The sequence below is a fragment of the Rhinopithecus bieti genome, unplaced genomic scaffold (assembly GCF_001698545.2).
Source record: "Rhinopithecus bieti isolate Rb0 unplaced genomic scaffold, ASM169854v2 scaffold_1530, whole genome shotgun sequence".
Taxonomy (NCBI): domain Eukaryota; kingdom Metazoa; phylum Chordata; class Mammalia; order Primates; family Cercopithecidae; genus Rhinopithecus; species Rhinopithecus bieti.
The window spans coordinates 1023837-1041019 of NW_016803808.1; the positions used below are offsets into that span (position 1 = coordinate 1023837).

The following is a 17183-nucleotide window of genomic DNA, read 5'->3' on the forward strand; positions in this document are numbered from 1 at the left end:
ATGCAATCCCTCCCCCCTCCCCCCTCCCCATGATAGGCCCTAGGGTGGGATGTTCCCCTTCCCGAGTCCAAGTGATCTCATTGTTCAGTTCCCACCTATGAGTGAGAACATGCGGTATTTGGTTTTCTCTTCTTGTGATAGTTTGCTAAGAATGATGGTTTCCAGCTGCATCCATGTCCCTACAAAGGACGCAAACTCATCCTTTTTTATGGCTGCATAGTATTCCATGGTGTATTCTAATTCCAATTAGGTACGCCTGAAACACATTTCTCTTCCCCTTCGTCCATAGCCTAAGTGGAGAGGCTCCTTATGTTTAGCCCTTCCCTAATTTCCACCCCTCTGCTTCTTCCTTGGGAACAGAGAGAGTACAGTCTGGCAAGAGCTGCTGCAGGTACAAGAATCAGGGATGAGACTTGCTCCAGGGGCACAGAGAAGGAGACAGGGAGTCTACAGTGGTACAGTGGCTTTCATGAGACCCCCATGGGGCAGGCCCTGAGGAGGATCCCAGTGTTCCAAATGAGGCAGGGCTATGGCTGGGAAGCAGAAGCTTGAGGGGGCTCCTTGGACAAGGTGTGCTGTGATGCGGAAGTCATGTCATCATCCATCTATTCACCACTGAACACTCACTGAGAGCATACAATCTCTTAGGTACTGACTATATTCAGAAAACAAAACAGGCACAGCACAATGGCCATCACAAAATTTGCAGTCAATGAGGGCAAAACACATTCCTCACATTAACTCTCTCAAACATTTATCATCAAGAACTGAGATAGATTCTCTGAAGGAAAGGAACATAATTCCACGAGAGGGTGTGTAACGAATCATTTGTCCTAGATTGAGACATCTCAGCAAGACTCGCTAGGGATGTAATACGCTAGGATGAAGAACTTGCTAGGATGAAGAACACTACAAACAGAAGGAACACAGGGAACCATACCTGCTAGAAAAGAGACATTTCCCAGGAAGGAAGGAAGCGCAGTCATAGAGAACAAGGCAAAGGAGTCGGTAGAGGGTGGATAAAACCAGGCTGTACCCTAAACTCACCCTTTTAGTAAGTATTGACTGAGACCATACCATGTGCCAGGCACTCTGCCAGGCCCTGGGGATGAAGCGGTGTGTGAGACAGGCAGGATGTGCTCCTGCCCCTCCGTCACTCACACTCGCCAGGGAGAGACAGATCAAGATGTAAACAAGCAAGATCACGTCAAACAGTGCTATGTGCATGTGACTGCCACCATGGTGCTGAATTTCTGTGAGAGGGAAGTCCAAGTACACAGATTATACCTACCCCAGGGCCTGGTTTAAATGGTGCTGGTTGTGGCACACATCAAGACGCATATAGGGATTATTTTCATAGCCAGATCATACCGTTTTTTATAGGCAAGGCACATGTGTGTCTATTTTTAAATTGTATATACTAAATAAATGCTAGATAAAAGAGAAATTTAGCCCTCTCTGTATCTCTGTTCCCTTAGTAGATGAAACACATTTGATGCATTTGGTTCTCATTTGAGAGGACAAGGGGACTATTACACAAACCATATACTTTGGCCAAAGGGAAATGGCTGGGAAAGCATGCCTTGAGATGTAACGCTGTCACCCCACCCCCACCAAGCTCATATGCTTGGGCATACGCTCTGACTGTCTACCACATACACACACACACACTCACACCTCACCACCCCCTATAGTCAGGTTACTTATTAAGCCGCCAGTGCTTCCATGCTGTTTCATGCCGCCGCGTTTCATGCCGCCGCGTTTCATGCCTCCGCGTTTCATGCCGCCGCGTGCCGCCGCGTTTCGTGCCGCCGCGTTTCGTGCCCCGCCGCGTTTCGTGCCCCGCCGCGTTTCGTGCCCCGCCGCGTTTCGTGCCGCCCCGCGTTTCGTGCCGCCCCGCGTTTCGTGCCGCCCCGCGTTTCGTGCCGCGCCGCGTTTCGTGCTGCCCTGTTTCATGCCGTCGTGTTTCATGCCGTCGTGTTTCATGCTGCCACATTTCATGCCTCCACGCCTCTGCCTGTGCTGTCCACCCTGCAGTAAAGTCTGCCCTTGCTACCTCTTCAGCTACTTAAGAGTCCTCATATCTAATTCACATACCATTCCCCCCAGGAAGCTCTGCCCTGAGTTGCTTGCTCCTAGCTAGGTTAGCTATTTTTGTAAACTCTCTCCCACCAGAGCTCTTAGCACACAATATTAAAATGTGCTCACATGCCTCCTGCCATACTGAACTCCTCAGAGGAGAAGCAGAGGACAGTGTCCTAGGAGAGGACAGTCCTCTCCTAGGACACAGGAGAGGGGTGTGAAGTTAGTCTTATACATAAGACAAACGAATGAATGAACCAATAAAACAGCCTGATTTCATGATTCATCACCCTTACTGGAATTTTGTCTACCACAAAACAGTGAAGGAATCTTTCTACTAAATGGAGACTGGTATTCATATCTCAGGAATTTAATCTCAATTCTGTCCCTGTGCACTCTGGCAGAGTCACTTGTCCCCCATATCCATGTCCTGTGCCTGGGGAACACACTCCACAGCTGAACTCGATGGAGGCCCAAAGCCCCGACAAGGTGGCACTCGAGTAAATTCTGCTGCTCACTCCTCCTGGCCTAGAATCAGAGGACCTGGGACCACTGGGGCCAAAGAAAACGGCAGGACAGAGTCCGATGGCATCAACTGCAGCGGGAGCATGGGGGAAAGATGTCTTGTGACAGGGATGAAGGGAGGTTCTAGGACAAGGAGATCAAGGTTGGGGCACAGCTTCCCGACTTATGCTGAAGCAAGCAAGCTTATGCTAGGCTGCAGGGTCAGAGACACAGTCAGGCCAAAGATGCTCTCAGACCCTCCACACCACACAGGTCCTAGGAAACAGGCTTCCGCGGCTGCTTTCCAGAGCACACAATCCCTGGGGAGCAGGGAGGTCATCTGAGGCCAGGAAAGACACACAGCCAATCCTTTCCCTGGAGCAATCTTCAAACACATACACACACAGAATAAACTTTGGAAATGGTTCTAAAACATCACATGATGTCAAAATTACTAGAAAGAAACTCACTTGAACTTTCTCATCCCATATCTCAAGAAAGATTCTCCTCTGTCTGCTGATATCTGTAATTCCTTTAACAGCAATAGTTTTTCGTTTCATAAAAAGAGATAAAGGGCAAATTACCTGTGACAGATCGTGCAAATAAATTTCGGTCAAATGAAATTAGATTATTTAAAACAGCATGCTCAAAACAGAACAGATACCGGTTCATACCCACTGTTTTCCAGCCACACGTCCTCAGTTACCCAATAACTCAGTCTCTGCTTGCTTACTTATACAATGAGGTGCCACCACCTCTCAAGCAGTGAAAGTGAAACTGCCAATGGGGCACACAATCAGCCCCCTCTTCCCTTCTATGTCTTAATGGGGGATAGAAAACAAGGTACTGGGAATATAAAGAGAAGGAACAGATGTACTAAGGTATAAAAGGCAAAGAACAGGGAGAAAGCCAATGCTGCAATGATAGAACTTTTCCATTTTCTTCTTTTTTCTCTTTTTTTTTTTTTTTTTGAGAGGGAGTCTCGCTCTGTTGCTCAGGCTGGAGTGCAGTGGTGCAATATTGCCTCACTGCCACCTCCGCCTCCCCAGTTCAAGCGATTCTCCTGCCTCCTGAGTAGCTGGGATTACAGGCGCCTGCCACCTCGCCCAGCTAATTTTTGTACTTCTAGTAGAGGCAGGGTTTTGCCATGTTGGTCAGGCTATTCTCAAACTCCTCACCTCGTGATCTACCTGCCTCAGCCTCCCAAAGTGCTGGGATTACAGGTGTAAGCTACTGTACCCAGCTGACTCTTCCATTTTCTTAGTTCTTTATGGATTTAAGGGGAAGGCACTCGTGAACAGCTTATATCATTGCTCAGCAGCTCCTGCCATGGCTTGTCAGGAATGCCCACCGGAAGGGAATGTAGAAGGCACCTGACACAATCTCCTACAGCATCCAAACCAAAATGTCCCCTCAGCATCAATTTACAGATCTCCAATGACAAATGCAATATTCCACAAACCACACTGTTAAACATTCTCACTGTACCTGAGGCCATCCTTCCTTGGGCCATGTGTGCCTTTTCACATTTCATTTGGCAGTATTCCATCTGAGCACGCCAAAGAATGAGCACATCTACTCCCTTCCAGTATCTGAAGACAGTTACCATGCCTCCCCTTCAACTCTAGACCTCCTTCCTTCAAGGGCACCTTCGAGGGTCAGTGCTCCTTCTGATGTTTCATTCTTTTCAGCTCAGAAAAATACAGATGTATGTAAACATCTATACATTTGCTTCAATGAGAAAATATACAAAATCCTTAAACCAACATTCAAGCTGTGACTTTTTAATATTGACCTTCCTTGTTACATTTTCCTTTATAACGTTTATCTTTTTTAAATAGCTTTGAGGTAGACTTACATGACATAAAACTTACCTAATTTGAGTGTACAAGTCAATGTGTTTCAATGAGTTCACACTACAGTGCAGGTTTAGAATCCTTCCATCACTGTGAAAGTTCCTTCATTCCCATCTGCAGTGAATCCTCACTCCCATCCCCTGCCCCTGGGCAGCCATTGATGCTTTCTGTCATTCTGGTTTGGCCTTGCATAGAAATTTCATACAACTGGCATCCTATAAGCTAGTCTCTTGTGGCTGGCTTCTTTCACTCAGCATGTGGACTTGGGGTTCACTCATACTGTGGCATGTGCACATTCCTTGTCACTGCTCAGTAGTATTCCACTGCGTGGATGTACCATGGTTCACTCACTGCTGATCAACACTTGGGTTATGTCCAATTTGGGCTATGATGAATAATACGGCCATAAGCTTTCACAGACAGGTGGCCATGAGGGTATGTTTCCATTTCTTTTGGAGTAGAATTACTAGGTTTTGTGGGAAGTATATGTTTAAGGTTTTAAGGAACTGCAAACTCTTTCCCTCAGTGGCTGCCCCATTTTATATTCCCAGCAGCGATGTGTGAAATTTACACCCTCCCCACGGCATCACCCACACTTGGTGCTGCTGCTCTTTGTGCGTGTGAACTGGTACCTCACTGCTGTTTGCATTTGCATTTTGCTAATCACTAATGATGCTGAGTATCTTTTCATATGCTCACTTTGCATTTACGTATCTTTTTTGATGAAATGTCTATTCAAATCTTTTGCCCCTTTCTTAACTGGGTAGCTTGTTTTCTTAATATTGAGTTGTAAGAGTTCTTTAAATATTCTGGATACAATCCTTTATCAAATATGTATTTTGCAAGTATTTTATTTTAGTCTGTGGCTTTTCATTAAGTCCAAACTACTACTTTTGTTTTTATTTTGTGCTTTTAATGTCATACCTTTGCCTAATCCAATGTCAAATATATTTACTTCTATTTTTTCCTAGCGGTTGTATAGTTTTTTCTCACATGTAGGTCTCTGGTCTATTTTGAGTTAATTTGTGTGTACACGCTGAGGTAGGGCTCAAGATTTATTATTTATTTGTTTCCATGCATATAACTTTTATTTTCTAGAGATGGGGTCTCACTATGTTGCCCAGGCTGCTCTTGAACTCCTGAGCTCAAGCAGTCCTCCCACCTCAATCGGCCAAAGTGCTGGGATTGCAGGCGAGAGCCACCATGCCTGGCCTGAGTGTGTATATCTAATTTATGGCACTATTTGTAGAAAAGATAATCCCTTCCCCAATGCCTTGACTGCACACATTTGTCAACAATCATTTGATCATATTTTGTTCAACTGATCTACATGTCTATCTCTACAGTGTCTTGATTACTGTAGCTTTGTGGTAAGTTTTGTAATGAGATAGTGTAGGCCTTTGACTTTTTTCTTTTGGGGGGCTATCTTAAATTCTTTTATTTCCATTTAAATTTTAGGATCAGCTTGCCAATTTCTACAAAACAGCTCACTGGAATTCTGACAGGGATTGCACTGAACCTGTTGCTCAAATGTGGAAGTGAAAGCACTGCCATCTTAACAAGAACTGACTCTCCCAGTCCATAACATGGTGTCTCTCCCCATTTATTTAGGTCTTCTTTCATTTCTCTCAGCAATGCTTTTTCCTTCCAGTGTAGTGATCTTGCACTTCTTTTGCTAATTCCTAAGCATATTGTTCTTTTTGGTGCTACTGTGAATGAATTTTACAATTTTACTTGGACTATTCATTTCTGACATACAGAAATAACACTGATTTTTGTATATTGATCTTACATCCTGTGATTTAACTATCCCTTTTATATTGTTTTGAATAATATTTCTCACTTCAACTGCTAAATATCAGGCCTTACTTTATTTTACTTCCCTTTTACACAACAGCTATACCAAGGGAAAGGCAAACAGTTCAATCAGCATTTAAAAAATCACCTGCTTCAGAACAATAATCCATGATAAGTCATTTTTTTTTTATTTTTATTTTTTTGAGATGGAGTCTCGCTCTGTCACCCAGACTGGAGTGCAGTGGTGCCATCTTGGCTCACTGCAAGCTCTGCCTCCTGGGTTCATGCCATTCTCCTGCCTCAGCCTCCCAAGTAGCTGGGACTACAGGCGCCCGCCACCACACCCGGCTAATTTTTTGTATTTTTTAGTAGAGATGGAGTTTCACCGTGTTAGCCAGGATGGTCTCAATCTCCTGACTTCATGATCCACCTGCCTCGGCCTCCCAAAGTGCTGGGATTACAGACGTGAGCCACCACCCCCGACCGTAAGTCATTAATTTTTAAAAGTTCACATTTTTTGTGAACCGTAAGTCATTAATTTTAAAAGTTCACATTCATTATTTGTGCTCTAGCGAGTTTAAAATTACCACTTAGCAAACTTAAACTTCTAGTTTTGAAGCCAATAGCAAAGGTGTCTCTCTGCCTCCTGCTCTTTTTAAAAATCCCTATGACAGGAGTCTGCTTAGAATACAAGTTAGCCAAATCCAATCCACCACCTGCTTTTGTAAATAAAGTTTTCCTGAAGCACAGCCACACTCCTCACTTACATGTTGTCTATGGATACCTTTGCACGACACCAGCAGAGTGGAATAGCGACAGAGGCTGTACGTCCTGCAAGCTGAAAGTTCACTAAATGGATCTTTATAAAGATAGTTTGTCAAATCTGCTCTCAGAAGTGCTGGGTGAATATGGTGAAACTTAAAATTCCTGCTATGTCAAATAAGGGGAATTAATATCATAATATATAGGGCTATAGAGTGTCCCAAAATTCGTATGCTGAAACCTAATCCCCAATATGAGGATATTTGGAGGTAAGTCCTTTTGGAGTTGATTAGGTCATGAGGATAGAACCCTTATGTGTGGGATTAGTGCCTTCTAGAAGACATCCAGATCGCTCCTGCCCCTTCCACCATGTGAGGTTAGAGAGAAGATCGTTGACTCCGAACCAGGAAGCAGGTCCTTGCCAGATGCCAAATCTATCAGCACCTTGATCTTGGACAGCCCAGACTCCAGAACTGGGAAAAATAAACTTCTGTTATCAGACATGTAGCTTAAGGTGTATCATTACCGCAGTCCAAAGAAGACATATAGGATACTCCATCCCAAACACTCTTTTCTTTGTCTCTATTACCTAAACTGTTCAATGTTTTCCTCAAAAATTTCAAGGCTTATATGAAAATACAGACTAGGAAAAAGCACTGAATTTTAGAATATATTACATTTTATTTATTTATTTATTTTTTTTTGAGACAAGGTCTCACTCTGTCACCCAGGCTGGAATGCAGTGGCACAATCTTGGCTCACTGCAACCTCTGCCTGCGGGTTCAAGTGATTCTCCTGCCTCAACCTCCCGAGTAGTTGAGATTACAGGCATGCTACCACATCTGGCTAATTTTTTGTATTTTTAGTAGAGATGGGGTTTCCCCATATTGGCCAGGATGGTCTCAAACTCCTGGCTTCAAGTGATCCACCTGCCTCGGCCTCCCTAAGAGCTGGGATTACAGGCGTGAGCCACTGTGCCCGGCCTAGATTACATTTTAAAGGTAAAATATCTAGATATGAATCAGAATAATAAAACATACCATAGAGGCATTAAAGGGAATTACAAAAATAAAGTATGTATGTGCATGTGTATATATGCATATATAATATATATTATATATGTATTTGTATTTATACATGGGTCAATCAAAGCAAATACAATAACTACATTATGAATATCTCATAAAGAGCATAAAGCAAAAAAAAAAATCATAAAGCAGAGAGAGGTAAGAATTTAAAAACTGTTCAGTACTCAGATAAGTTCAAATCTTTCATTTTAAAGACAAACTCTGGCTAGTCAAAGAAATATATTAAAATATAATATAACAAATATATACCATGTAAAACTAGAAATAAACAGATTGTATTGCACATAAACAATCACTTTGGACAACACATAAAAATGCTCTAAGTTCCATCTAGTGTATTTGGTCTGACCCATTAAACATTTCTAATTACTGTAAAGGCCTAAGCAGAAAAAAAAAAAAAAAAAAAAAAAAGAGCGTATTCAGACAATAAGAAAAAAAGTAAAAAAGTAAAGTCATAGAAAAATATACATGGGTATAAGCTGAAAAGAAGGGAGCTAAAAAAGAAATCAAAATACGTACTTTTCAAAACTTTTTCAAAATTAATTATCCACCTACTATTTTTTTTTTTTTTTTTTTTTTTTTTTTTTTTTGAGCGGAGTCTCGCTCTGTCTCCGGACTGGAGTGCAGTGGCCAGATCTCAGCTCACTGCAAGCTCCATCTCCCGGGTTTTACGCCAGTCTCCTGCCTCAGCCTCCCGAGTAGCTGGGACTACAGGTGCCTGCCACCTCGCCCGGCTAGTTTTTTTTGTATTTTTAGTAGAGACGGGGTTTCACCGTGTTAGCCAGGATGGTCTCGATCTCCTGACCTCGTGATCCGCCCGTCTCAGCCTCCCAAAGTGCTGGGATTACAGGCTTGAGCCACCGCACCCGGCCTATCCACCTACTATTTACTGCCAACCCTAGCAATTTACTCACATGGCAAACCTTACTTACCTGCCCTAATCTTCTACACTAATAGTGTCAAATTACAACACCAAGATTCTATTCTAAATATCAGCAGCATATAAGCAAGTAGCATTATCTCCCTGAATACTTACTGTAAGAGAGGAACGTTACTAATTTTATACAACTGTATGTCCCTAAAGCAGCACTATCCAATAATATCATTTTCTGCAATGACAGAAATGTTCTCTATCTGCACTGTCCAATGTAGCCACTAGCCATATGTAGCTAGTAAGCACTTGAAATGTGGCTGGTGTAACTAAGGAACTGAATTTTAAATTTTAATTAATTTAAACTTACACGGTCACATGTGCACTAGTAGCTGTCATACTGAACAATGCAGGTCTAAAGTATCACAAAGTTTACTTCACAGACTGCAACTGCCTTTCAGAAAAAGAAACAATTTCCCATTGCTAAACATGAATTGATTAACCTTCCAGCTGAAAAGCATATTACTTTTGCTTTAGCCAAAATGTATGTAAGTCCCTTATTTTCTGTAGTCTAATCGAATCTAAACCTGATTAATATCTTCTGTATCAGATATTAATTGTAGCATCACTTTGAACCCGTCAGAGGTACAAGTTTTTTTAAAATAGGGTCATAAGCCTATAAAATTGCTTCATCTGAAACACTATCTAAATACCCTTTCTCCTCTTAGAAAATTAAAATAAAAACATCAGGAACTTGTAAGGGTTAGTTTACAGAGGAAAAAGCAAAGTCAGTGCAGGTGATGTCAATGGAAATGGAGAAGACAGTACACATCACAACAGAGGTAGTGACTGACAATGCCAAACACGGAAAATGCAAAATAAAATGAGACTTAGAAAAAGGCTAATAAAAGCCATAGGTTTGATTCCTTATACAAAGTTTTTGCAGACGTATGTGATTCAGAATTCAGAAATATGGTATCTATGTCACACATCATAGCTCAGACATTGCAGAACACCCAGCAGGATCTGCTGATAGACTCTGTCCCTGGGTTTTCAATCAAGTACATTTTATCCTTCTCTATTCCCAAATTTCCACCTCTAGACCAGCTACTCAGCTCCTACTACATGTCTCCTTAGTTACCTATCCCCTATTACACGTCTTACAGATATCTTAAAGTCAGCATCCACTTACACAGCAAAAATCCATTGAGTGTTTACTATATACCAAGCACTGTTTAGGGGCAAAATGCTTGAAATGCTCTATGCCACTCTCAACATGCTCCCCACTTTCAGGGCTCCCCACCTCAGAAGACAGTGCTGCCATCTACCCTACTGTTTAAGCCAGAAACACAGAAGTCATCCTTGACACCTTATTTCCTACCGGTCCTTCTAAGTCTCTCTCCAGTCTACTCACTTCACTGCATCTCTCCACAGCTATCACCTACAGACTAAGCTGTTTTTAACAGTAGGCAATTTCGCTCCTCCAAGAGACATGTGAAAACATCTGGAAACATTTATGGTTGTCACAGCTCAAGGGGTGCTACTGGCATCTAGGGGGTGAAAGCCAGGAATGCTACCTAACATCCTACAAAGAAAGCACAGGTTAGTCCTGAACGTCAATGAATCATCCATCCCAAAATGTCAACGGCGCTTTAAGTAAAAAGAAGAATGATGCATACCAATGATTTTAATTTTGTATTTATGACAATTCTTCTTTAGAAAGTTATCACAATTCAGAATTACTTTTAATGTAATGAATAAAATCCTATTCTCATGCAATTCTATTCAAGTGAAATATGTATTTGCATGTGAACAAAGTGAATACTTACTTGTGCATGTTCTCCACTCCTATGATGATCATGATACAGTAGGAAATTCCACTTTGTACAAGAAAGTGTAAGGCATACCTATAAAAAGTAAGAGCACTATTAGAAGAGGGATGCCAAGTCACAAACATCAAGCTGAAGTGAATTAAGCTAAAAAATACTTAGGCACAACACAGAATATTCCCAGAAAAAAAATAAGGAATGAAATCTCAGAAGCCTAAAATCCTGTGGACACCCTAAAGAGGGAGTCCCATACCACAGGCTCCAGAAGAGCTGGGGGGAATAAAACAAGGCCTAAAGCCATGCCCAGTGCCCAGCACTCCATGTCTCCTGGCTGCATGGAAGCTATGTGGGATTACATGGCTCAGGATTATAGCTTTCTTCATAACTCAAGGCACAATTATTTTAAAAAGTAATTAATATGAATTTCAGGATCATCCTGACAGAACATCAGTTGTTTTCCCAAACTAGTTTCTCCAATACCAACTTTGTACTCTGCCTCTACCTTTTTAACAGTATGACTAACAAAACAACAAAAAAGTACTAAATATTAGAATTTACAAAAGAAAAGGGTATACTCAAATCCACTTCTTCTCAATACATGATGGCTCAAGTCAAATAAACGTCCTTATATAAATCTAATTTACTAATTTTAATTTGCTGTAACATATCTACAAACATTCTGGCTAACACGACACGGTCTTTTCTTTTTTTTTTTTGAGACAGTCTCACACTGTCACCTGGGCTGGAGTGCAATGGCGCCATCTCGGCTCACTGCAACCTCGGCCTCCGGGGTTCAAGCGATTCTCCTATCTCAGCCTCCCAAGTAGCTGAGATTACAGGCGCCCACCACCACACCCAGCTAATTTTTTGTATTTTTAGTAGAGACAGGGATTCACTATGTTGGCCAGGCAGGTCTCGAACTCCTGACCACGTGATCCACCCAGCTCGGTCTACCAAAGTACTGGGATTACAGGCATGAACCACCGCACCCAGCCCATGACACAATATTTTCTAATATTCCAATATTCTTGAAATCCACCATTAAATGAGATAATTTACTCATTTCACAAAATTCAGGCAAAATATGATCAGCATGTCTGTGACTAAAATCCATCAAAACCATCCCTAATTTTTGCATGTCCGTGCATGCGCACACACTCTTTCTAATTTCTTTCCCCTTTGGTGGCACAAACAATTTAAATAAAATTTTCGAATCATCAGGCACAATTTAAAGTATTTTCTGTTTTCTTTTGAATCTCTAAATCTACTTTAATTTTAAACTACTACTGAGGGTGTTAACCTATGATCAAAATAACTTTTAAACTTAATCCATATGGAATAACAGGCACCTCCAACGTGGAAAAGTTATGCAAAATTTTGAACACATTTTTCCATAGAAATATTATAAATCAGGAATAGTCTCCAAGGCAGGCCCGTAGGAGAAACTTATTTGACCTGTTGTACAGAATAGGTCAGTCTATGTGTTTGACTGACACACACACACACACACACACACACACACGATGAAAAAATGTTGGCGTTTTTTAAAAAAAACTATTATAATCAGAGGAAGCAGAAAAACCTAAATGAGTATAAAAGGAAATAGAAGAAAGCTTTCTTAAAAAACAATTAAAACACACATATTTCAAATTAATGATCGACTTCTTATTTGTTGCCAACACTAGCAGTTCACTGGTTGACTTCTGACTTCGTGGGAAAAGGTGACAAGGGTTGCTAGAATACCTTCAAGGTCTTCTTAAATTGAGAGTAGAACTCAATAGAGGTACTTATCTAAAACATGGAAAATACATTTTTGAGGACTCTTGGGGGAAAAAAGTGCTCCTTTGCTATGTTAAATTTCTTGAAACATGAGGGATATATCACAACTTTAGAAGCTAAGAGTCTTCTCAAACAGTGCTATGGTGGTGTCTCATATCACCTTAAGGTGGCCCCTCCTCTCCTGATATAGCCATTCAGGTGATATGTTTGGCCATCTTTGCAGTACAGTTTAACATTTGGGCAGCCTCCTGCTGTGTAAGCCTTCGTTGTTGCAACAATCCAAGTTTAGCAGTAGAAGGTGAATCTGCATTTACCTCTATCTCACTGACCTCCGCAACAAGCATTCAGTTGCTTTTCTACTCAGTGAATGCACTGCTGATATTCTTCATAATTTTCTGTACTGAGCTACTCTGCTTGTTCTCATTTGTAAAGTGACCATAATAAACACAGTAGCTACTTGAGATTTTTCAGAATTAAGAGATAACACACGAAAAGCATTGGCAGGGTTATCTAGCACACAGTAAGCACTCAACTATTAAGTATTATTAGTAAAGTAAAAATTAAAGACAGATATGTTAAAAGTCTATTACAATCCAACCCTCATAATTTCAGAATTGAGGAAACTAAGATCATATATCTAGTCAGTATATTCCAACTCACATCAAAACTCAAGTTGTTTCGGGGCAATTTATCCACTGGCTGATTCTCCAGGGAATGCAGCGGGGTAGAATGGAACCCCATGAGCTGTGTATCATAATCTTTTAAGCTACCAAATAAGCACTTGGAAAATAAAACAATACTTTGTCACAAAACATTAGTTTGTTTTCAGACACCACATTTTAAGTCTTCTGAATTTCAAGTCACACTAAAGGCAAGCATAAGGTTTATTTTTAGCAAAAAAAAAAAAAGTTTTAAAAAAAGGTTGAAAACATCTCTTCAATTGTGCCACTAATCTTTACCGAATGTCTACCTTCTGAAAGGCACTGTACTGAACACTAGAAATATAAGAGTCAATGAGACATAGTTTATGTCCTCATAGAATTCCCAGTCTAGACAGAAAGATAAGAATAGATTACCTCAGTACTGTACGATATATGCTAAAAAAGAGATAAACACAAAAATTTCCAATCTGCATCACTCTGGATGATGGTAATAACAGATGAACGACTCTGAGTAACTTTCCATGTTCATAATGACTAGCTATCACACCATGTTCTTTCTGTAGTTTTACAGATTTACTTCTCACTGTAATCATTGGTTCTATTTCACAGATGAGGAAAGTGAAGCTTAGAGTGGCTAATAACATGTCCAAAGTCATACAGCCACCAGACCAAGGCAGCCACACTGGAATACAGGTTTGCCTGACTTCAGAGTTTAAGCTCTGTCCCATTACCATATAGTGTTAGTATCAAAGACATTTAAATAAATAAAGTCTAAATTAATTCTCACTTAAAAGGAACTTGCAGATGATCTTTCTTTCTTTCTTTCTTTCTTTTTTTTTTAAAAAAAACTAAGACCAAAAAGAAGGAGGTAAACGATAAGTTACAGGCATGACTTGTTTTACTGCACTTTGCCTTACTGTGCTTTGCAGATACTGAGATTTTTTCCAACTTGAAGGTCTGTGGCAACCCTGCATCGTGTCAGCCTCTTGGCACCATTTTTCCAATAGCACGTGCTGGGACTTCGTGTCTCTTTGTCACAGCTTGGTAATTCTCAACAATAGTTCAAACTTTTTCAATATTATTTTACCTGTTACAGTGATCTGTGATCAACAATCTTTGATGTTACTACCGTAATCGTTTGGGGCACCACATACTGTGCCCACATAAGAACTTAATTGATAAATGTTAGGTGTGTTCTGACTGCTCCACTGACCAGCAGTCTCTGTCTTCCTCTGTCTTTCTCCCTCTCCTGAGGCTTCCCCATTCCGGAGAGACAACAATTATTTAAATTAGGCCAATTAATTAACCTACAATGGCCTCTAAGTGTTCAAGTGAAAGGAAAAGTTGTATGTCTCTCACCGTTAAATCAAAAGCCAAAAATGATTAAGCTTAGTGACGATGGTATGTCAAAAGCCAAGACAGGCTGAAAGCTAAGCTTCTTGCACCAGTTGTAAATACAAAGAAAAAGTTATAGGAGGAAACTGAGAGTGCTACTCCACTGAACACACACACAAATGATAAGAAAGCACAACAGCATTGCTGCTAATATAGAGAAAGTTTAATTGTCTGGACAGAAGCTCAAACCAGCCAAACATTCCTTAAGTCAAAGCCTAGTCCAGATCAAGACCCTAACTCTCTTCAATTCTAGTAAGGTGGAGAGAGGTGAAGCTGCAGAAGAAAATTTTGAAGGTAGCAGACACTGGCTCATGATGTTTAAGGAAAGAAGCCATCTCCAGAAATAAAAACCCAAGGTGAAGTAGCAAGTGCTGAGGTTATCTAGATGCTGTAGCAAGTTACCCAGAAGATCTAACTAAGATCACTAATGAAGGCGGCTACACTAAGCAAAAGATTTGCAGTGTAGATCAAATAGCCTCCTACTGGAAGAAGATGTCATAGAGAACTTTCATAGCTAGAGAGGAGAAGTCAATGCTTAATTTCAAAGCTTCAAAGGACAGGCTAATGCAGCTGGTGACTTTAAGATGAAGCCAATGTTCATTTACCATTCCAAAATGCTAAAGCCAGTAAGAATTACACTAAATCGATTCTGCCTGTGCTCTGTTAATGGAAAAACAAAGTCTGAACCACAGCAGCTCTGCAGCATTGTTTACTGAATATTATAAGCCCCTTGTTGAGATCCACTGCTCAGAAAAAAGATTTCTTTCAAAATATTCCTGTATATTGACAATGCACCTGATCATCCAAGAGCTCTGACAGAGGTGGACAAAGAGATTAATGTTGTTTCCATACCTGCTAACACAATACCCATTATGCAGCCTGCAGATCAGGGAGTAATTCTGACTTTCAAGTCTCATTATTTAAGAAATGCATTTCGTAGGGCTATAGCTGCCATAGATAGTGATTCCTCTGATGGATCTAGGCAAACTAAATTGAAAACTTTCGGAAAGGATTCACCATTCTAGATGGCATTAAATACATTTGTGATTCATGGGAGGAGGTCAAGACATAAACATTAGCAACAGTTTGGAAGAGGTTGATTCCAACCCTCATGGATGTCATTGAGGGGTTCGAGACTTCAGTGGAGGAAGTAACTGCAGATGTGGTGGAAAATAGCAGGAAAACTAGAAGTGAAGCCTAAAGATGTGACCAATTACTGCAATCTCATGACAAAACTTCAACAGATGAGTAATTGCTTCTTATGGATGAGCAAAGAAAGTGATTTCTTCAGATGGAGTCTACTCCTGGTAAAGATACTGTGAACATTGTTGGAATAACAACAAAAACATTTTCTTTCCAACTTCTATTTTAGATTCAGGGGATACATGTGCAGTACCTGGGTATATTCCATAATGATGAGGTTTAGGGTATGAATGATCCCATCACCCAGGTACTGAGCATAGTACCCAACAGTCAGTTTTTCAACTATTGCTCCCCACCTTATCTCCCATCTCTAGTAGTCCCTAGTGACTATTGTTGCCATCTCTATGTCCATGAGTACCCAATGTTTAGCTCCCACTTATAAGTGAGACCATGCAATATTTGGTTTTGTGTTCCTATGTTAATTTGCATAGGATAATGGCCTCCAACTCCATCCATGTTGCCCCAAAGGGTATGATTTCATTCTTTTTTATAGCTGTGTGGTATTCCATGGTATATATGTACCACATTTTCTTAGTCCAGTCCAGCATTGATGAGTATCTAGGTTGATTCCATGTCTTTGCTATTGTGAATAGTGCTGTGTTTAACAGGGAAATGCATGTGTCTTTTTGGCAGAATAATTTGTTTTCCTTGGGGTATATACCCAGTAACGGAATTGCTGGGTCAAACTGTAGTTGTTTTAAGTTCTTTAAAAAATCTGCAAACTGCTTTCCACAGTGGCCGAACTAACTTACTTTCCCAACACTGTATGAAGCATTCCCTTTTCTCCATAGCCTTGCCAATATCCGTTGTGTTTTGACTTTTTAATAATAACTATTCTGACTGGTATGAGATGGTATCTCGTTGTGGTTTTGATTTGCATTTCTCTGATGATTAATAATGCGGAGTAATTTTTTCATGTTTGTTGAACACTTGTATGTCTTCTTTCGAAAAGTGTCTTTTCATGCCTTTTGCCCATTTTTAATGGGATTATTTGCTTTTTGCCTGTTCAACTGTTTAAGTTCCTTATAGATTCTGGATATTAAACCTTTGTCAAATCTATAGTTAGCAAATATTTTCTCCCATTCTGTAGGTGGTCTGTTTACTCTGCTGATAGTTTTTTTTGCTGTGCAGAAGTTTTTTGGTTCTAATTAGGTTCCACTTGTCAATTTTTGTTTTTCTTGCAATTGCTTTTGAGGACTTTAGTCATAAATCCTTTCCCAAGGTCAATACCCAGATAAAATGATGTACCTTGCTTTTTTTTTTTTCAGGATTCCTATAGTTTGAGGTCTTACATTTAAATCTTTAATCTATCTTGAGTTAATTTTTGTACATGGTGGAAGGTAGGGGTCCAGTTT

The 17183-nt window shown here is 40.5% G+C and overlaps 1 protein-coding gene across 3 annotated transcripts in view; it reads right to left on the reverse strand.

The window, feature by feature from the left end:
* MBOAT2 (membrane bound glycerophospholipid O-acyltransferase 2) overlaps positions 1-17183 on the reverse strand; it is a 147057-nt gene that overhangs the window by 79596 nt on the left and 50278 nt on the right. For 2 of the 3 annotated variants that reach the window (XM_017853470.1, XM_017853479.1), the window contains one exon: positions 10790-10867. The exons of the other annotated variant lie outside the window; for it this stretch is intronic. In XM_017853470.1, coding sequence (XP_017708959.1) covers positions 10790-10867 — 78 coding nt within the window. The remainder of the gene's footprint in view (positions 1-10789; positions 10868-17183) is intronic. 3 annotated transcript variants of the gene reach the window in all.